The 22,017-nt window shown below is 38.5% G+C and overlaps 1 protein-coding gene across 1 annotated transcript; it reads right to left on the bottom strand.

Annotated features, from left to right (window-relative positions):
• Positions 1-355: 355 nt before the first annotated feature.
• Positions 356-3,810, bottom strand: LOC110169525 (RIB43A-like with coiled-coils protein 2). Its single transcript, XM_055155905.1, has 7 exons — positions 3,378-3,810; positions 3,196-3,277; positions 2,189-2,509; positions 1,431-1,549; positions 779-940; positions 521-687; positions 356-425 (listed from the first exon to the last, which is right to left on the bottom strand). Exons 1-7 carry the CDS (start codon positions 3,489-3,491, stop codon positions 356-358), a joined length of 1,035 nt encoding a protein of 344 aa, XP_055011880.1. The 5' UTR covers positions 3,492-3,810.
• Between the last annotated feature and the right edge of the window lie 18,207 nt (positions 3,811-22,017).

The following is a 22,017-nucleotide window of genomic DNA, read 5'->3' as shown; positions in this document are numbered from 1 at the left end:
GATCTGCCACAATAATGTAATAATGAATTTAAATGAAAATACCTCAAATTGAAGGCTTTTCTCAGCAATTTTTAGGTGAGATTAAAATGAGATTAATTAGATTAATTAATTACAGATCATAATTAATTAATCTCTCAATTTTTTTAATCACATGACAGCACTAGGTCTGGGACTTGGGCAGTCACTGTTGAGATCCACTGTGTGAATGAATTTTATACTTACCGTTATTATCTGCCTTTAAAGCTGCCCAAACAACTCCGTTCAATGACAAATGAAAGTTGATTGCTTATCATGATTTATTATGTGTTTTGTTGTTATTTTATAGCTTATTTAATGCAGTCCAATACGACTTTCATCATCGACTGCAAGTGTTGAACTGGGTGAAGAAACTCTCAGTGACAGCGCCCTTTGAAATCGCCGGTTTTCTTTAAAGGCAAAAAACAAATAGAACATATTGTTAAAAAGTGCATGCATGTTTTGTTGAATACTTTATTTTGTTGAATACTTTGTTGCTATTTACATTTGTTTCCTGGTCTCTGCTAACATGTGGTTGGTGCTGTCCAGGTGTTTCCTCATTTGTTTGTTGAGTTTTGCCTGTTGTCTCTCAATGAGTGTGGCCGTCCGAGCTGAATCAATGCGGATGCTGTCATAGTAACGCTGCTCATTTTCCTCACTCAGTTTTTGTCTCTGCAAATACGCACACAGCAGTAGCTTAAATGTGTATTGTGTAACTTTTCTGAATGAGGGTCTGTCATGTGCTTTTTTTTTTTTTTTTAACCTTTTTTTCTTCCATTTGTTGTTGCTGAAATTCTTTAAGCTTTAAGATCTCTTTCCTCTCTTTTTCCACTATGCTTTGGGGGGGGAGTCTGCATTGATCTCTCCATCCATCCCAAACTCCGGTGTCCTTATCCTTAGATTGCTGACGCCTTTTTTCTTCTGACTGGCATGGAAAAATAGTGGTAGTTATTTACACATCTTATTTTTTATCTAACACAACCACTAACCCATTCCACCGGCATAAATAAAAGCTCTTTGAGAAGACAAACTGAGTTTTTGTGTGTGCATTTTCCAATTTCATGCTTCCAAATTGATTGAATTGAATCAGAACAAGAAACATTAGTCTTATATAGTGCTTTCCCAGACGCTCAAAGGCACTTTACAATTTTGGACATTATTCATTCACTTCATTACTCCTGGTGGTAAAATACTGCCCCCACTGTCTCCCAACCAAGTACCAGGCCTGGCTTTGCTTAGCTTCAGAGACCTGACAGGATCAAGCTTTGACAGACTTGTCCAGAACTGTGACTGTTTACATGTCTGGGTCACACCATCTCATATTTGCAGATCTTATCGGGAGCAGTGGTTCATTTCAGAGTGTGCTTAGTTACTCACATTTTGGTATATGGCAAATTGTTAGAAAGTTGACTTACCATTGCAAGATTGAAATCTTTAGTTGCCATGACTTTGGCTTTTCGGTTCTCCATCTCAAGGTTTTGCAGCTCTAGAGCCATATTGTTGACCTCCACCATGAACTGGTCATAGTTCTTATCTGAAAACAGAAATCTACAGCATCTAACCAGTTCACAAGCTCTATAGTTTTATAACAAAGACATTAAAGGTCCTATAATACACAACATGGATTTCTTGTGCACTTTCATAGATATAGAACATTCTATATCTATAGGGCGCTTTAAGCAATGTTATAATGTTATCACGTCATCCAAAACATACCCTGAGTTGTGTGTTGTTTTATTCACACGTGTTTGAGTCTACATCTCCAAAGCTCAAAATGCAAAAAAGTGGTAGTTTTCAAGTTAACAGCTCCTTTTACCTTTTGTTGAGAGATCAGCCATTCTGAAATGATCCAAATGACTCTAGTGAAAGTGAATGGAGTTTGAAAACACAGTGGAGCACTTCCTGTATTACCACATGACATCACAAGCTGGATTGCTTTTAATTTGAGAGAGGAATTCAGCCAAAATGTGCAAGATTTGTGTGAATGAAACAAAACACAACTCCAAGTGTGTTTTTGATGAGTATACAACAACAGCAGATCAGAAAATAGCTTAATGAGCCCTGTAATTATTTTTATGAATTGTAATTCATAAAATAGCACCCATGCCCTTTAATAGTGTTACACCAGATCCTTATTTGATATTTGACTCTTTGATAAAAAAACAACACCTACCTTCCATCTCCTGTTTGTGTCTTAGTCCTTGGCGTTCTGCCTGCTGTTGTATGAGCCAGTGGCTGAGCTGCTCCCTTTGTCTCTGCTGGCGGTCTTTACAGTTGGGGTCTTCACCGGGCAGCCCGGGGATCATCATCTGTGCCTCCTCAGGACTCATGTTTTTGAGCAAGTCTGGGTCATTCAGGTCAAACTCCCTCCGACTGGACGGCTGCTGGTACGTCTGCCTGAAGATCACCATGTCCTTGGCTATTTGCTGTTGTTGCTTTTGTTGACGATGGGTCAGAATGCTGGCTACCTTTTGGTAATGGAGCATCTCTGCATCTGTGGGGAAAAATGTCTTATGATGTATGTTATGATGTTGTTTCCTCATCAAAAAACATACCTGGAGTTATGTTTTATTTCATTCACACATGTTTGAGTAATCCTTAGTTAATAATTTGACTACATCTCCAAAGCTCAAAATATTCAGTTCCACTTTGTGATGTTATGTGTTACTTTAAATTAACAGCTACCTTTTACATTTAGTTAAACAATGATGGGCAATTCCAGGGCTGAAATAATCCAAATGATTGTAATGTATGGTATGGTTATTCCTGTTTTACCACATGACATCACAAGGTGGAAGAGAGTGTTTTCTGCTTGAGAAAATAACTGTGTTAAACATGTGTGAATGAAACCAAACACAACTCTTGCATGTTTTTGATGAGGAAAAAACATCATAATTAAAATAGTGTAACATTGGGCCCTTGTGAACTTTGTTCAATCTTGGTCTTAATTAAACGAGTAGACAATAAATGATCCATTATTTACTTTGGCAAAGTGCTGTGGTTATGGTCCTCTGAGCCAGCTATTTTTTCATACTAAAAACTTAAAATTTACTTTGACTTTACATGACACGTGTTTGTTTATTGAGGCTATTTGTCGATTTGAGGACAGTTACCGTAGTTGCACTTCTAAGTTATACCACATAATGACCATAGTGATGGGACATAACAAAGCAGCCTCACCGCTGGCCTTTTGCTTCTCCTTTTCCATTGCATATTTTAGTTTCTTTTCCTTCAGCTGCATGTCCAACGTTTCCTTGTCAACCTGTGTGCACAGTCAGAAATAAGAGTCATTTATTGTCAATTATAACTCTCTCCCAGGCACATATTCCCACTGTGCCGTCTGATAAACAGGCCACGCTCACCCCTATGGTCCGCTCTTTGTAGTTAAAAATTCTTTCTCGCCTTTCAGCTTCTTTGGTTCGGCGATTTTGCAGTTTAGCCGCAGACACGCGATCCAGCAGCAGTTCTCCAAACATTTTTTTTTTTTACTTTATAAGTCCTTGTTGTTTTGTAAGTGTTGCTGTACTTACTGTTACGCAGAGTGCAACCTACTCTGTGAAATCTACTCTGTAAAGTCTCCTCTGTGAAGTCTACTGTTTGAAATCTTTGTACGATTTGCTCTGTGTCAAGCTCAGCTAAATGTGCCTTTTCCGTTAAGCGATATGTGATTTTCGATTTGTGATTTTCGATTTGCCTACTCTTATAATCTCCCCGAGGCCAAACAAAGCTTTGAGTTAAAGCCCACAAAGCTTTGAAGTTTAGCTTTGAGTTCCGGACTTGCCATGGTAACAAGGCTTTATGGAACTTTACATGTATGATGTCATCGGCGCCGTGAACCTGATGGAACTGGGAGGTTTTCAGGTTCTAAAATGTGATGATGTCATACTCCCAGACGGGGCAAGAGCCACGTTTCCCTGTTGACTGAGGCCGAGTGTTGTTAAGAAGTCACTGATATGAGACAAACCTCGATACAGTGCGCTTTCGATTCGATACGGTTCAGTAAAAAAATAAAGGCTAAATCATGGAAAATCTTTGTTAAACCACTTCTTGTGCAAAGTTCATATGAAACACAAACATTTTAATCCTCAAAACAGCGAAAATGTCAAACGAGTTTCCTTCCACTAAACAAACAACGAAACTGTAGCTGTAACAAAATCATTTAGTAAAATAAACCAAAAATACTCTTGGTGATATATCGATAGAGCAGCCCACAATATCGATACTGTATCATCACATTAAACGATACGATATATCGATATTTCAATATTTTTGCACACCCCTCTACTCTTTATCACACTGTACTTTGCCACGAAATATCCAAAAGGTAATGCACAAATGTTAAACCTGGTATTGAAATGATTAAAAAACTCACTGTTAGAACACAATGGCCACGTTCACATGATGTTTTTTAATTGTTCTGTTTTTGCGGCGCGTTTTCGGCGTCAGCGCGGCGCGAATCTGGCGTCGACGCGGCGCGTCTTGAGCGTTTTGGCGTCAGCGGTCTAGACGCGCGTCCAAGGCGTCAGCGTCAAGAAGTTGACCGAGACTAGACCGAGACTAAACAAGGACTAGACCCTGAATAGACCGAGATTAAACCACGACTAGACCGTGACTAGACCGTGATTAGACCGGTATTAGACCAGGACTAGACCGGGACTGATTCAGTGTCATTAGCGGAGTATAAATATATATACGCCCCGGTCGTCGACCCGATCTCCTCCGCTGATGTTTTATGTCATAAAAACACTCTCTCAGTCTGGTCTGACATTGTTTCTGGAAAAGACCGGGACCTGGCCACATAGACTTTACATAGAAAGTGGACGCTTTGACGCTTTGGTCTGAACGGCCGTTCACACCAAGGCGTCAAAGCGTCCAGTTTCAATGTAAAGTCTATGTGGACGCGCGACTAGAGCGTCCTGCGTTTTTGCGGCGCGTTTTCGGCGTCAGCGCGGCGCGAATCTGGCGTCGACGCGGCGCGTCTTGAGCGTTTTGGCGTCAGCGGTCTAGACGCGCGTCCAAGGCGTCAGTGTCAAGAAGTTGAAAATGCTGAACTTTTCGCGTCAGACGCGCCGCGTCAACCAATCAGGGACGAGTATCCAATGACGCAGCGACGTTATTATCAGGAAGCAAGACACGAGAAGCAGAACGAGAATCACGAACATGAGCGGAGATTAAATATATATGCCACAATCACCGAGCCGATCGCGAGGACTACACCAGGACCGGACCAGGACTAAACAAGGACTAGACCGGGAGTAGACCGAGACTAGACCGGGACCAAACCAGGACTAGACCGGGACTAAACAAGGACTGAGAACACCTCAGGGTCCCCCAAGAGGAGCTGGAGGACGTGTCTGAGGTGAAGGAAGTCTGGGAGTCCCTGCTTAGACTGCTGCCCCCACGACCCGGTCCCGGATAAGCGAAAGAAAATGGATGGATGGGTTAAAGACAGTTGTAATGTGTCGGATTAAAGACAGTTGTAGTGTTTTGTGATGGAGCCTCATAGAGAAATGTGATGAAGCTGTTGAAGTGTGCAGCAGTGGTCGGCTCCTCACAGGATTAGACTGTTCTTCAGCCGGAATTGAGCCTCGTGCTGTTACTGCACTGAACTTCACTCCCACACATTTGTAGGGGTCAGTTTTTAATAAATGTGATTCTGTGAAATGTACTTTTTAAGTGCAGCGCTGGCTTGTGTTATGTGTGAAATGTTGGTGTGAAGGTTTTGTAAAGATTCCCATATTTAAAAGGCTCATATCACACTATTTTCTAATCATGTTTCATCAAAAAACATACCTGGAGCTGTGTTTTGATTCACACAAACACATGAATCCTGCATATTTATGCTGTGCTTTTCTCTCAAACATAAAACACTCTGCTCCACCTTATGATGTCATGTGCTAATACAGGGAGTGCTCCACTGTGTTTGTAAACTCCATACACTTTCACCAGAATCATTTGGAAGATTTCAGCTCTGGAATTGCCAATCTCTACTGAACAAAAGATAAAAGCTAGAAACCTAGAAACTAGAAAAGATCCCTACATGACATCACAAGGTGGACCAGAGCATTTTGAGTTTTGGAGATGATTACGCAAATATGTGTGAATGAAACAAAAGACCCGTTATGTTTTGGAGGAGGTAACAGCATTATAACATGACTTAAAGCTCACAAGAGTCAACGTTGTGTTATTTATTTATTAGTTTGTTTTTGTTTTTGTATTTCATTCATAAAGTATAAAAAGACATTAACAGTCTCACAACATCAAACATACAAGAAATGAATGAAAAGAAGCAGAAAGAAGAGTGTTATTATGTTATGTTATGTTATGCTTTTCCAGACAATACAGTCACAATTATTAATCAATTGCAAACAGAAATCTTCACTTTTATGCTCAACATCTTAGTTTCCTTTTTCATACATACACATTGCACTGTGCTTTTTAAATGCCATAACTGATTCTTTTCTATCTTTGTCAAGACTTTTCCATAAATTAACTCCTTTCACAGTAATGCTTTGCCAAGGGTGTAGGTTTAGTCTCAGCTTTGGTGGGGACATTATCAGCCTGAATGGTCACTTAATTAACAGATTAATTATATCATATTGTTTACTTTTCGTATGATGCACACTGCAAAAACCAAACAGCACATCTTTATAAGAAAGGGTAAAATGGGATAAGAAGTTGCATATTTGTTTTATTAATTATTTCCAAAAACACACAGAGTCTGGGCAGGTCTAAAATAAGTGAGAGGTTTTTTCATTTTTCAGTTTGCAAAATGTACAGTTTGGGTCCATTGTCCTTCTAACATGAATCTTTAGGGGATAACATCAATGTAGAAGTTTGTAGATTTCCCTTTTGCTTGTCGGTGATGAGATATTTGTGAGGTTATGTCCATACATTTTTCCATGGAATATTGTCAGTAGAGTCTGGCTGCTCATAACGCACGAGTAGGGCTCTGTTTGGTCGGTGCACTTGTGGAGATAGTTGCTCTTTTTCCACGGCGACTCATTATAAGTCAAGTTTAATTGAAGATGAAGCCAAGTAAGTTCCTTTGGAAAAGTTTTTCAAAGTCTTCACTTACGCTGCTCAAGCTGCCTTCAGGTCCTGGCCCTGTCCTGCTGCCTCCCCAGTTTAGGTTAGGTTGCTTTATTCGTACCCGTAGGTAAATTTGCTTTGCAGATTTGAGAGACAGGTTCCACATTTCACATTTCATTCATCCACAAAACACACATAAAATCACAATTACAAAATAAAATGTTACAGTGCTCCAGTGCAGAATGGTTTGTTCCATAAACAACCAATTAAAATCATCCATCACGCTTGGCTAAAATCACAATAAATATTAAATATGTTAAAAACACACAATCTTAGATAAACAGATTACAATTTATTCATAAGTACGATAGCAGCTGAACGAAGCTCCTTTTAAAACGATTTGTTCTAGATTTTGGGAATAAAAGCCTCTGACCAGAGGGAAGCAGCTGAAACTCTGAGTTTAGTGGATGTTGCACATCTCTTAAAATACTCTGGGACATTCTCTGTAACTGTCTCGAGTACAGAGAGTCCAGGCGGCTCTGAGGATGGACAATCTCCTCACTCGCCCATTTAACCGATTGATCCAAGGAGTTCTTGTTTTTTGCAGAAATGCTCCCAAACCACGAGACCAATGAAAATGTTAAAACTGATTCCATAAATGTTTTATAAAATAGTGTCATCATGGTTCTGTCTACACGGTAAAAGGACAACTTTCTCAGACAGTGAAGGCGCTGGGGGCCTCTTTTACACACACAACAGAACAATTATCGTCAAAACTCAATTTTGAATCAATGAGTGTTCCAAGATACTTATATGAGTCCACACACTCAACTGACTGCCCCTTTATCTCTGTCACATCATACTGAGGTTTAGGCTCCTGGCACCACTGATGACATCACTCTGTTACAGCCGATGAAATGGCGGCAGGAGTAACTCTGTCGTCATATCACTGAATACATCTCAGCACGTCTAATAAACAAAATGTGAACTAAAAAGTGTTAAATTAATACCAGTGAGTTTTGAAAAATATCTGAGCAAATTTATATTTATGCTTATTAAAATAAAATGGCAATTATTGGTAGGGATTGTTTTGTCTTCCTTAAATATTGGTTGTGACATGTCCCCACCGTCCCTATGCAAACCTATGCTCTTGTACTTTGCTCCATAACCTTGGTTCTGAATCTGTGTTTTTTAAACATGTTGGTTCCTTTTAAATTGTAGTGACTTGTTCTTGTCTCAAACAGTCTTTGAATATTTACCAACACACAGGTAATCCATTGCACTTTGCTTTATATATCACTTTGAGGATACTTAATTCAACAATATCATGCACTTTTAACACTTTACGTTGAACAAATAATGGACTGGATGGCTCTCTCTAATGATTATATAGGACTTTTAATCATTGATCCTGTTGGGGAAAAAATATAGACTGGGGTGGACGCTAACTGGAAAATGAAAGGAAAAGTGGAAAGAGAAAAAAATGTGTGGTTAACCGTACGGTCAAGTAGAAATGCTAATGACATGCTAACAGGGCGTAATATATACAGAGAGGCCAGTGCGGAGCAGGGAGGGGGCGGAATCAGAACAGATGTGGATGGAAATAAAAGATTCAATGCTGCTGCCCTCTGAACCCGAAGATAACAGGTCAAAGGTCAAGCCAATGGACTCCAGCATAGATACCAGAGGAAATATGCAGGACTGGTGGTGCTTATTGGACCTATAGGGCATTTGGTTTCTGCAGTTGTGTGAAAAGTGGGAGCAAGTGTAACTCTAAACCTGAATTATTCTGTTTACCTGGAGAAAGTTGTACTGTACATTGGACATCATCTCTGTAATTAACTGTAACTTTCACAAAGCAGGACAAGATTAAAGGTACTGTAAAATTAAATATGCATTGTGCAACTTTTCTGGTGGAGGGTCCCTCAAATGCTTTTCTCTGTAGAGATGTTATAGGCGAGTTTCATTGTTGAAAAAAGTGCACATTGCATGCTGGAAATTATTTTGGTCAGCGGCAAGAAAACACTAACATGACGGACGGAGCGAGAAAGCACATAAAAGGGTATTGATCCCAGTTATTTATCCACTCTAACGGTAGAGGACCGAAGACGATTTGACCAGAAATTGGTCATAAGCATCGATGGACGCCAAATCACCCTTTTCAACCCCTACAAAAGGTGGACCAAACCAAATTTCTGGTCAGAATCGCCAACTACCTGGACAAATATTCACTTCGGCGATATCCACAATTACTTAGTGGAAACTCCTGGGCCATTTACAGCAGAAAAGATGAAAGCCTCCAAGAGCCTCGATGCGTTGTTGAACTTGTTGGAGTCCACGGTTTGCTAGGATCTTCTGCATTTGTGAATGTTTGAAGCCCATTTAATTCACCTTTAGCGGTTCTTTTCACTCAGAATACGAAAAAGACATTTTCCTTCTTCCGTGCTTCTATTTGTGCATCCGATAATGCAGCAGGAATTTACCATTATCTGGGATAAATACGCGAGGTTACGCACTGTGTTTGACCGCTATCGTGTTGCTTGCCTCCGACCAAAATATTTCCCCGCATGCAACGCGGGCTTTTAATAACAGTGACGTCAGCTGAAACTCGCCTATTGCTTTGTCTGGTTACAGGTCGGGTCTGTGCAAAGGCAAACCCGTACAAAGTCAAAATGCCTGTTATTTTTAAAGTATTTTTGAGCTATTTACAGTTATAGTTACACAATGGACCTTTAGGAAAATATCAGTTAATACCCTTATAGAAATTATTCCTATTTCAGCCTCTTAACACAGCTGTTTTTGTTGTTTATCCTGTTTGATATTATAATGTACCTCTGCGCATCTCCACTAACATAAGTTTATATATATATATTTTTTTACATATCAACCACCTGCTATTATTATCCACTAAATGAAAAGTGGAGCTGACAAGTAAAGTTATCTGCCAATGGAACAAGTCTTTGAAATAGCTGAAATCTTAAAACACACCTAGTTACACTGAAGATGAGAAAAAAACAACTCTTTGCGCTTAAAGGGACAGTTCGGAATTTTGGACATAGGGCCTCATTTCCTAGTGAGCCAGAGTGTTGGAGACGTGTGGAGACACTTTTTAAAATATCCCATCCAGTCCATGTATTTACAGAGGTCGCTGGTGCTAGGCTAGTGCATGTCAATGGCCATAGTTATCCTGCCACTAATAACAGTCTTACCCACTCCACAAAACACCCTAAGCAAATCTATTAATTCACCAGACTGTCGATGTAAATGTCTGTGTTGATAGAATAATTTTAGAAGTAAAAACCAACCTTGCATTTGAAGGATTTACATCTGAGCAGCAGCAGTGAGTTGTACTTCCTGATAGAAAGCTTGGCAGCAGCGGAGTGATATATGAGAAACTAGTCCCTCAACATGCAACAATTCATGCGATGCAAGGTTAGTTTTATTTCAAATGCCCACGGTCACCCGATGGTCTACGCAGGCGCACCTCCATGCCCATCCCGACACTCAGTCCTGGTTCAGTTCTGGTTTAGTCCTGTTTTAATCCTAGTTCAGTCCTGGTTTAGTCCTTAGCTGTTACAACGTTTGATAATGGTAAACATTTGCCTAAGTGACGTTACTGGACATTGTGTTAGTAAGAGACTATGAGGTTTGCTAATACATAATAATAATAATCATTTAGTAACAACACTGATCATAATTAATAATCAATAAGTAACTGGGCTTGTAGACAATTCATTAATGTTACAGACCATCCCACAGACGCTTCCATTTCGGCAGACGCATCCATTTCAGCGACGTCAAATGTTTCGTGTGCCAACTGCTGCCACCTGCTGGTCAAGTAAGTGTCTGAGTTTGTGGATCTTTCTGAGTTTGTGGATTTCTCAAAAGTGTCTCAAAATTACGTCATACCAGAAATTGGTGAATTCGTGTAACTGGTGATCCACAAATGCAAATCACATTTTACAAACAGAATTTTCAGTTTTACAAATGAAATTATTTTTTGCTAATGCAAAAAAATATACATCTATTTGTAAAATACCAAAATACAAGTTTAAAATATTAAATTTGCATTTGTGGATATCAAAACACATGTATAAAGCAATGACTATTTGCATGTGCATTTGTGAATATTAATGACACAAAGTAACCCCATAGGCAAAGGGTTTAGATTATCATGAGGTGCTGGTACATGATGCAGCGTGTGACGCTTGAATTTGAAGAAATTGATCTTGGAATGTCCTTGAATTTAATGTTATCCAAGGTGTTGGAACCTTGGACACCCAGTGTGTCTGTGTGCTACAAATGGAACTAATCACTTTTTTTTTTGTTTTTGTTAATAAAGGTGTTTCTTCAACATCAACCCTGAGAGGGGCACAAAAGTGGAAACAAAGAAAAACAAGAAGCATCTGACTGTAAACCCAATGATCCTTACCCTCATCGCTGATCTAGCAGATCATGAATGGAGAGAGATTAATTAACATTTTGGGTCAAGCTCACACACAACGTTTAAGTTCCTCTGCCATTTCTTGTTTTGTTCTTTATTACAGTGCTGAAAAAAAAAATGGCAATTTACTTTTGTTTTCTGATAGTTGACCTGTCAGAAATTAAAAATGGAAGTGCCAAGAGTAAACGGTCACAGTGTGCAAACTTTCATCACTTCTGATGCGCTTTTGGAAATCGTAAGGAGCCACTTCAAAATGATCGGACCCGACGGCTGGGAGATGTTGTCCAGGGGTTCATGGGATATGCAGACCAAGCAGATTATCCTTTCCATGTTTGTCCAGATGGTACAAAATATCTCCACAAACGTTTTGCAGGTAGTCATCCCCCTCAGTGAGGTCAGTGTATGTACAAATGTAACGGAGTCGATGCGCGTGTTAAAGACCATTACAGCGGTGCTCCAGGAGTCCATTGGTCTGATATTCGCTCATGCTCTAAACATGAGTGCAGTACCTTCAGAGGTAGACATAAGCATTGAGTCTCAAGATCTCACTGCTATGATTGAGAATGAAGTTACTCACAAAGTCAACAGTGCCCTGTAGAAGCTTNGCTATCGTGTTGCTTGCCTCCGACCAAAATATTTCCCCGCATGCAACGCGGGGTTTTAATAACAGTGACGTCAGCTGAAACTCGCCTATTGCTTTGTCTGGTTACAGATCGGGTCTGTGCAAAGGCAAACCCGTACAAAGTCAAAATGCCTGTTATTTTTAAAGTATTTTTTGAGCTATTTACAGTTATAGTTACACAATGGACCTTTAGGAAAATATCAGTTAATACCCTTATAGAAATTATTCCTATTTCAGCCTCTTAACACAGCTGTTTTTGTTGTTTATCCTGTTTGATATTATAATGTACCTCTGCGCATCTCCACTAACATAAGTTTATATATATATATTTTTTTACATATCAAACCACCTGCTATTATTATCCACTAAATGAAAAGTGGAGCTGACAAGTAAAGTTATCTGCCAATGGAACAAGTCTTTGAAATAGCTGAAATCTTAAAACACACCTAGTTACACTGAAGATGAGAAAAAAACAACTCTTTGCGCTTAAAGGGACAGTTCGGAATTTTGGACATAGGGCCTCATTTCCTAGTGAGCCAGAGTGTTGGAGACGTGTGGAGACACTTTTTAAAATATCCCATCCAGTCCATGTATTTGCAGAGGTCGCTGGTGCTAGGCTAGTGCATGTCAATGGCCATAGTTATCCTGCCACTAATAACAGTCTTACCCACTCCACAAAACACCCTAAGCAAATCTATTAATTCACCAGACTGTCGATGTAAATGTCTGTGTTGATAGAATAATTTTAGAAGTAAAACCAACCTTGCATTTGAAGGATTTACATCTGAGCAGCAGCAGTGAGTTGTACTTCCTGATAGAAAGCTTGGCAGCGGCGGAGTGATATATATGAGAAACTAGTCCCTCAACATGCAACAATTCATGCGATGCAAGGTTAGTTTTATTTCAAATGCCCACGGTCACCGATGGTCTACGCAGGCGCACCTCCATGCCCATTCCCGACACTCAGTCCTGGTTCAGTTCTGGTTTAGTCCTGTTTTAATCCTAGTTCAGTCCTGGTTTAGTCCTTAGCTGTTACAGCGTTTGATAATGGTAAACATTTGCCTAAGTGACGTTACTGGACATTGTGTTAGTAAGAGACTATGAGGTTTGCTAATACATAATAATAATAATCATTTAGTAACAACACTGATCATAATTAATAATCAATAAGTAACTGGGCTTGTAGACAATTCATTAATGTTACAGACCATCCCACAGACGCTTCCATTTCGGCAGACGCATCCATTTCAGCGACGTCAAATGTTTCGTGTGCCAACTGCTGCCACCTGCTGGTCAAGTAAGTGTCTGAGTTTGTGGATCTTTCTGAGTTTGTGGATTTCTCAAAAAGTGTCTCAAAATTACGTCATACCAGAAATTGGTGAATTCGTGTAACTGGTGATCCACAAATGCAAATCACATTTTACAAACAGAATTTTCAGTTTTACAAATGAAATTATTTTTTGCTAATGCAAAAAAATATACATCTATTTGTAAAATACCAAAATACAAGTTTAAAATATTAAATTTGCATTTGTGGATATCAAAACACATGTATAAAGCAATGACTATTTGCATGTGCATTTGTGAATATTAATGACACAAAGTAACCCCATAGGCAAAGGGTTTAGATTGTCATGAGGTGCTGGTACATGATGCAGCGTGTGACGCTTGAATTTGAAGAAATTGATCTTGGAATGTCCTTGAATTTAATGTTATCCAAGGTGTTGGAACCTTGGACACCCAGTGTGTCTGTGTGCTACAAATGGAACTAATCACTTTTTTTTTTGTTTTTTGTTAATAAAGGTGTTTTCTTCAACATCAACCCTGAGAGGGGCACAAAAGTGGAAACAAAGAAAAACAAGAAGCATCTGACTGTAAACCCAATGATCCTTACCCTCATCGCTGATCTAGCAGATCATGAATGGAGAGAGATTAATTAACATTTTGGGTCAAGCTCACACACAACGTTTAAGTTCCTCTGCCATTTCTTGTTTTGTTCTTTATTACAGTGCTGAAAAAAAATGGCAATTTACTTTTGTTTTCTGATAGTTGACCTGTCAGAAATTAAAAATGGAAGTGCCAAGAGTAAACGGTCACAGTGTGCAAACTTTCATCACTTCTGATGCGCTTTTGGAAATCGTAAGGAGCCACTTCAAAATGATCGGACCCGACGGCTGGGAGATGTTGTCCAGGGGTTCATGGGATATGCAGACCAAGCAGATTATCCTTTCCATGTTTGTCCAGATGGTACAAAATATCTCCACAAACGTTTTGCAGGTAGTCATCCCCCTCAGTGAGGTCAGTGTATGTACAAATGTAACGGAGTCGATGCACGTGTTAAAGACCATTACAGCGGTGCTCCAGGAGTCCATTGGTCTGATATTCGCTCATGCTCTAAACATGAGTGCAGTACCTTCAGAGGTAGACATAAGCATTGAGTCTCAAGATCTCACTGCTATGATTGAGAATGAAGTTACTCACAAAGTCAACAGTGCCCTGTAGAAGCTTGTAGAATTGCTTCACTTTTACCTCCAGGTCCACAACAAGAAAAAGCCATCGCTGCTATCTCGCACTTTTAGAGCCATCTCCAGATTCTTCTGCAGCTGCTGCTGCTCCAGTTGGGAAGAGTAGACCCAGCCCACTCCCGCTTATTAGTCCGAAGGGTGTGGAGAGGGAGGAACCCCTCTTTCCCTACACCCTTTGTACTAAATAGATACATTTCAGAGTTGGATCCCTCGCGTTCAGATCTAAAATCTGGATGAGGGGGTGGAAACTCTAACTAGAACCAAAAATAAAATAAAATAAAATAAATTAATAAAATAAAAAAAAAAAGAAGATAAATGAAAATAAAGATGTTGCTTCTGCTTTGTACAAGGACTTGTGCAAAGGTAAAAAGAAGATCCACGTGCAGCACGCAACTCTGGCCCAGAGAGACTTCGGCTCCACAGTTCTGGAGGCCATCTACTGTAACCTGGTAGTGCCCCATAAGAAGAAACGCACGCTGAGCACTTTCCTGTGTTCGGGGTAGTGTCTTCTGCAGGGACTAAACCAGGCAGGTCCCTTTATATAGGCCCAATAGGCCCAAAGGGTCTATCTGATGATGGACAGAGAGGAGCTCCCCAGCACTGAGTCGCACAAAGACTCGATGAGGAGGAGCAGACTGGAGCAGGAGTTTGGGCCAAACACCTGACAACCCCACCAACCCACACAAATACCTACAAACAAAAAACTAAAAAACTAAAATTAAATAAAGAAAAAAGAAAAAACTTTGAAAAATATGTCTTGTCTCATTCTTGTAGATCCAGTCTTGTGTGGAAATTCTATCAAGTCCCAAGATTTAGAAATACGGATTATTCTGACTAGATTAACGATATATATGTGCAGCTCTAGATTAAAGTGAGTTGTAGTAGAAGTGACATTCTTTAGGAACACATGAATTGCTTATTTTTACTCTTTTCTTGTTTTTATTATTATAAAACAAACAGAACTTATGAACCCAGTACCTTAAACACAAGAGCTGTGCCTAACAGGGAGTTTTATATGTAGAAAAGTAACAAGACAGCTCCCTCTTCTGGTCACATTGGAGTAGTGTAGTAGTGTAGTAATAAGATATAGACACAGTAACACAAGTACAGTCAGGTAAAGAGTTTTGCTTATTGGAATAAGCAAAACCCTTTACCTGACTGTACTTGTGTCTAAATCTAAATAAAGATCTGTTCATATATTCATAGTCCTAAATGTATATGATGATGATATAAAAAGACATAAAGTCACTTCATTTGTGTAAAATGTTCAGTTTTCATGTGATCAACAAACACTGCGCCAATTCTCTGAAGGACTTTAAAACACCTCTTTAGTCCTTATTTGTTGTCAGGATCGATACAAAATAATACAACTGGAATGATAATGGCAGTGCCCACAGCAGCTTCCCGAATAAGGTGGATAAACACGAGTGAAAAGATACACTGGCCTTGTCATTGTCATGTTGTTTTGTGAAAAGGTTACTGTGACTTACTACTGCACTACTACAATGTGACCAGAAGAGGGAGCTGTCCTTCTCTTTTCCACATGAGTTCTCGTTGTTGGATTTTTGTCAATAATTAAACTCCATCACATATAATAGAACAAAATGTCAGGATAAGATTCAAAGTAAATAAATAAAAGAAAGTAAAAATAATGAATTCACTTTTTTGCTGCTACTGCTGCAGTTTCTATTTAGCTACTATAACTCATTTGAAACTAAGGCCCAATCTGCATAAATGGGAAAAATATGGAATGCCTATTAGGCTTTATATGTACAGACATGAACAGCAGCTTCTTTTATTCTCTTATTTTTGACCTGTCAGTGCAGTGATAATGCTGGTCGGGGTGGTAATAATAACAATAACAGTTATTGCTGTTGTGGTTAGTATTGTCATCCTTTTTTTCTAACTACATTGTAAAAAATGTCTGTGAAAATTACAGAGAATAACTGTGAAATGGCAACAGTAATAAACCATAAAATGTAAAATAGTTTATTACTGTAATTTAAACATTAAATTACCTTAAATCAAGAAACTGCCAAAAACTTTATTTTTTAACTGTTTTAACATGTGAAATATTGGGTGAAAAACTGTGAAATTGCAACAGTATCAGACTGTAAAATTAAAAATAGTATATTACTGTATTATACACAGTATATGCATTAAATTACCTTAAAACAAAAAATGGACCAAAACTTTATTTTTTACATTTGTAACATGTGGAAATTGTGGTGGAAAACTGTGAAATGCCAACAGTAATAGACTGATAAAAGGCAAAATAGTATATTACTGTTGAATAAACATTAAATTACCTTAAATCAAGAAACTACCTACAGCTTTTTTTTTTTTTTTTTTTTTACTGTTGTAAAATGTGGAATTTGTGGTAGATAATTGTGAGAAATTGCCATAGTAATAGCCTTTGACCCTCTGTGCTAACTCATATTAATTCATGAAATGAACTAGAAACTTACTTTTTACCATTATATAACATCAGTGCATCACAAAATGACCATTAAATAACCATAAAGGCTTCCACAGACAGTGTATGGCGCAAAACAGACCATAGGCCACTGTGGTTCATCATCATCAAGGAGACATATTAAACAAGACAATCGTTTGGAAGAATTTCGACCAAGGATGTTCTATTTCGACTTGGAAAAGGAAAAGATAGAATCAATGTGGTGAACAGGAACATGCTTTGAGAGATGATCTCAAAGACACTCGCACTTCGAATATATAAAGAGAACAGACAACTCTTTGTTTGGAAGGTAACACCTGATTGCATTTTATCAGTATATATAGTATTCCTCTTCACTATTCCTTTATCTGTTGTTTCAATTTTTCCAGGTTAATATTAGGCTGCTTATCGTGTGGAATTATATTAGACACAAGAAAGCCCCACCTGTCCACCGTGACTCTTATTCTAGTTAAAAATGCATTTATTTTTATTATTTCCTGGTTGTATTTTAGGTTTCATTATAATTTATATGTGAATTTTATAATAAATCAGCAGACCGTTGGAGACGGCAGAGGGTGAGTTCTGTCTGGGTTGAAAATAATATATTTCACAAAAACAACGTACTTTTAGCATAAATACAAAAGCACATGTTGATAACACAGCGTTTTCACATGCAGTGGATGTATTGTGGTGTGCTAATTTTGAGATTTGTACATTTTATTTGTATTGTAAAATTTTCAAGTTAGCTTAAAACATTGTACTGAATGCCGCCAAAATGAGCAGCTATCTCACGGTGCGGTTCTCACGGTGCGGTTCTCACGGTGCGGTTCTCACGGTGCGGTTCTCACGGTGCGGTTCTCACGGTGCGGTTCTCACGGTGCGGTTCTCACGGTGCGGTTTTGTTACAAGAAGCCAGTGCCTGATATGTGTGAAGACATATTAATAGTATTTATTTACTCTATTTTATTTCTGTAAAAGTTGTAAAATGTGCATTTGTCTCTCCAAATAATTACTCCACTGCAATCAATGTAAATTTTAAATTGTTTTATTGTTCATGCATGATTTATATAAGTGAGTCACATGAGTTGTAACCCCTGTGTAATATGGTAATAATATTGCCAGTATGTGATTTTTTTACTTTCAGTTTTAAAGCATGCTTATGTGTTTTTGTAATGTGTTGCTCCCAGGTGGGCCATGAAGATGAAGGGAGACCTCTGTGGTATTTCAGAAATGAACTGTCTCTCCCATCAGACGAAGGACTGTCCCTTCCCTTCTTTTTCCATGCAGGAGAAACGAGTATGTCTTTGTTTTGTTTATGTTGTAGAAGTTGTTGTTATGTGTGTTATGTGATGTTATTGTTTGACTGTGTTGTGGGAATTAATTTCTGTATTTTTAGTTTTTCATTCATGTTAATTCACCATGCAATGTGGAAGGGGTTTAATGTTCTTGTACATGTGTCATAAAGAGAAGTCAGTGTCTGAAGCTGACAATTTGGTGACCCGCGACGTGATTGCGATGAAGACTTCTGGAGGAGGCAGGTCCAAGACGTCACTCCGCAAGAATCCCAAAAAAAGACATTGCAAAAGAGCGCGCTACAAAAAAAAAGGTCGAAAAATGTGATGTACTTATTTTACTGGGACTCTTGCGATATCTAATTGAGTGGTAATTTTAAAGGAACTATAAATAAATTAGCAATTGATAAATAATTAAGAATTGTGTTAGACTTCACGTCAAGAAAGTCAAAATAAGTGGCTTTAATGGCCGGAATCGTGTTATAACTTCACGGAAAAAAAAAGTTGGTGAATCAAAAAAAAATAATAGTATTTTTTTAGGCTTTAAGTAAGATAAAGCGTAATTGACAAAGTTAGTAATTAGAAAAGTGCCGTGTTAGGCTTTGCACGAGAGAAAAGGAAAAGCTTTTATAAGAAAATATATGTCTGTGGTTAAACTTTTACGCAGAAAAAAAAAACAAAGCTTTTAATGAAGTTTATATAAAAAAGAATAAAAAACTTAAGTTGCGCACAAAAAAGTAGAACATGGAGAAAGGAGTCAAATTTGGTATAGAAACAAAAGAGTAGAACCGATTAAAAACAGTGGCCTATTGTAAAAATAAAATCTAAATTGAGAAGCAGAAAAAAGTATTAGTGTTTTTTTATTTACACTGTGAGCTCAAAAAGAAACAAGCCTGTTCAATGAAGTTATATTCAAACGAACACGAAATTATTATAAAAGACCGAAGGTCAAAAGGAAGCGAGCCTGTTCAAGTGAACATGACATTATATGAATTGACCGAAGGTCAATAGAACAAGTAGAAACCCTGCGGAGCAGAGAGTGTCAAACTGTAACAGTTTTAACTTTACAATTTGTAACAACAAATGCTAAGTTTGCAAGTAACAAGTCAAACAAGTTTAGTGACAAATTAACAAATGCTATTAGTGGATCTGATATAAACATGAAATAGTGAAAGAAATAACCAGTTTTGGGGAGTAATGGATTACAAGTACCAGCATTATGTAATCAGAGTATAAATTATGAGTAACTGTGCTTAGTTAAAGTCACCGTTTCAATGAGTGGTAACTGGATTATAGTTACTTTGTTAAAATAAATGACTTACATGGCAGTATTTTACCGTTTTTACATTATGGACTGAACTGAGTCTAGGGTCAGGACTGAACCAGGTCTAAACGAGATAAGACCTAAATCGTAAAGTAAACATATTTTAAAGCGGCAGTGAACTCATATAGGAAGCATTTCTCTATTAATAATAATTTTAATAGGCTTAAGGAAAAACTGGGGTTTTAATTGCCTTTAAGTAGACAAAACATCCCATCCCACAAGAATTTGCAGGATGTGTTTGCTTCGTTCATGTAGTTTAAAAAGCATGACAGTATCAAGTAATTCAAAGTATTCAGATTACGTTACTCACTTTAAAGTAATTTAATGTACTGTATTGCGTTACAAACTACATTTTGAGGCATTTAATCTGTAATCTGTAGGGGAAAACATAATTACATACATTTTAAGAGTAACCCTCCCAATACTAGAAATAACTGAGAACCTGTGACCATCTAAACTCATCTAATGTCGCTAAAGTATTAAAGGATCTAAGAATATGGCATGTTAAAAAACTATTTTGAAGAGAAGTTTTGGCTATGCTTTATGTAACGTTAAATTTTGAGGCTAAGCGACAGGATGTTTAATAGGACAAGAAGAGCAGTGATTAAAGGAGCACAGGGTAGGAATGACAACCAGTAGTCAAAAATGTTGATAATTATAACTGTATTCAAAGTAAAATGAAAGGCAAAGATAAATTATGAGCAAATAAAGCACAAAAAATAAAGTCGCCAAAATAAAAGTCTGCTAAACTAAAAGTGTATTCGATACAGGTTACATCTAATCGCCTTTGTTTCTGTCCCTTCTGATCTAGGTAGGATAACTAATTATTGCTTAACTATTAAAGGCACCGTATTTAATATTTTGATGGCATTTTTGTTTTTGGGGTGCACGCTAGTTGTCCGTTGGTTGGCATAGTTGTAAATGGCAAATTTATTGTTTGTTTGTTGTGCTGTTGTTGAAGGGATATTCTGTAAATCAAGAACTTGAACGTGAATTTGTTCAAATTATGTGTAATGAACGACGTACGTCACTGTTGGGGTTCAGTTAAATGTCGGAATTTGACGAGTGACGATCTGCTCGCACTTCACCTCGCGAAACCACAGCCGCGTGTCAACGTGAAGGCGACTCCACCGGCAGCTTTAGCGGAACGTACGGGCTCTTGTGTCTCTCAATGGGAAAGTCAATCAAACTTGACTGGGCGCGTTTAGCTGCTTGTATTTACCTTCTGTACAGGCTGACCACGGCAAACGCAAGGATTTCAAAAGTTAATTTCAAAGCACTAATTAACAGTCTATGTGGATCTGGGCTCTTTCACATGATACACAACTGCCCTGGGAGCACAATGTGCTGATGGTAAATGCACAAATACAACAATAGATACATGCTCTCTGTGTATTTTGACGGGGATACGCGCCTACGCTCGTGTAGAGCGTCAAAAAATAGGATGGATCCTATTTTCTGAAATCTACACGCACAGGACGTGCTGCTCCGCGCGCGTATTATTTTTCTTGGTACATATGTCAGTAACGCGCGTCACAATGCTTTTTTAACCTGGATTGAAATGGTGTTTTTTTCGTTTTTCTTCATACAAATTTGCTAAGTGATCCTGAGCGAAAGGACCGACGCAGAAGTCCGCGCTCCACCGAGCTAAACGCAGCTGACGCCCGATCGCACTCGGGGTTCTCTCAGGGGCGGTCCTAGATTCCAAGTTCTAGTCCAGGATTAGTCCTGGTTTGGTCCTGGTTTAGTCCTGGTTTAGTCCTGGTTTAGTCCTGGTTCAGTTCTGGTTTAGACCTGGTTTAGTCCTGGTTCAGTTCTGGTTTAGTCCTGGTTCAGTCCTGGTTTAGACCTGGTTTAGTCTTGGTTTATTCCTGGTTTAGACCTGGTTTAGTCCTGGTTCAGTTCTGGTTTAGACCTGGTTCAGTCCTGGTTCAGTCCTGGTTTAGACCTGGTTCAATTCTGGTTCAGTCCTGGTTTAGTCTTGGTTTAGACCTGGTTCAATTTTGGTTCAGTCCTGGTTTAGTCTTGGTTTATTCCTGGTTTAGACCTGGTTCAGTCCTGGTTCAGTTCTTTTTTAGTCCTGGTTCAGTTCTGGTTTAGACCTGGTTCAGTCCTGATGTAGACCTGGTTTAGTCTAAAATAAATGCAGCCTTTCATTTACAGATCTCACCTAAATATAAAATTAACTGAACTTTGAACTAGTTCAAAATTTAAATTATGAACTATGAACGTGAACTATTCATTTTGAACAAGTGTGAACTGAACTTTGAACTAGTTCATGAAAAGTGTGAACTTGCACAACACTGTT

This window comes from Boleophthalmus pectinirostris, unplaced genomic scaffold (genome assembly GCF_026225935.1).
Source record: "Boleophthalmus pectinirostris isolate CB_2022bp ecotype Guang Dong unplaced genomic scaffold, ASM2622593v1 HiC_scaffold_2, whole genome shotgun sequence".
In the NCBI taxonomy this organism is placed as follows: Eukaryota; Metazoa; Chordata; class Actinopteri; order Gobiiformes; family Gobiidae; genus Boleophthalmus; species Boleophthalmus pectinirostris.
This window is presented reverse-complemented; position numbering and strand designations above follow the sequence as displayed.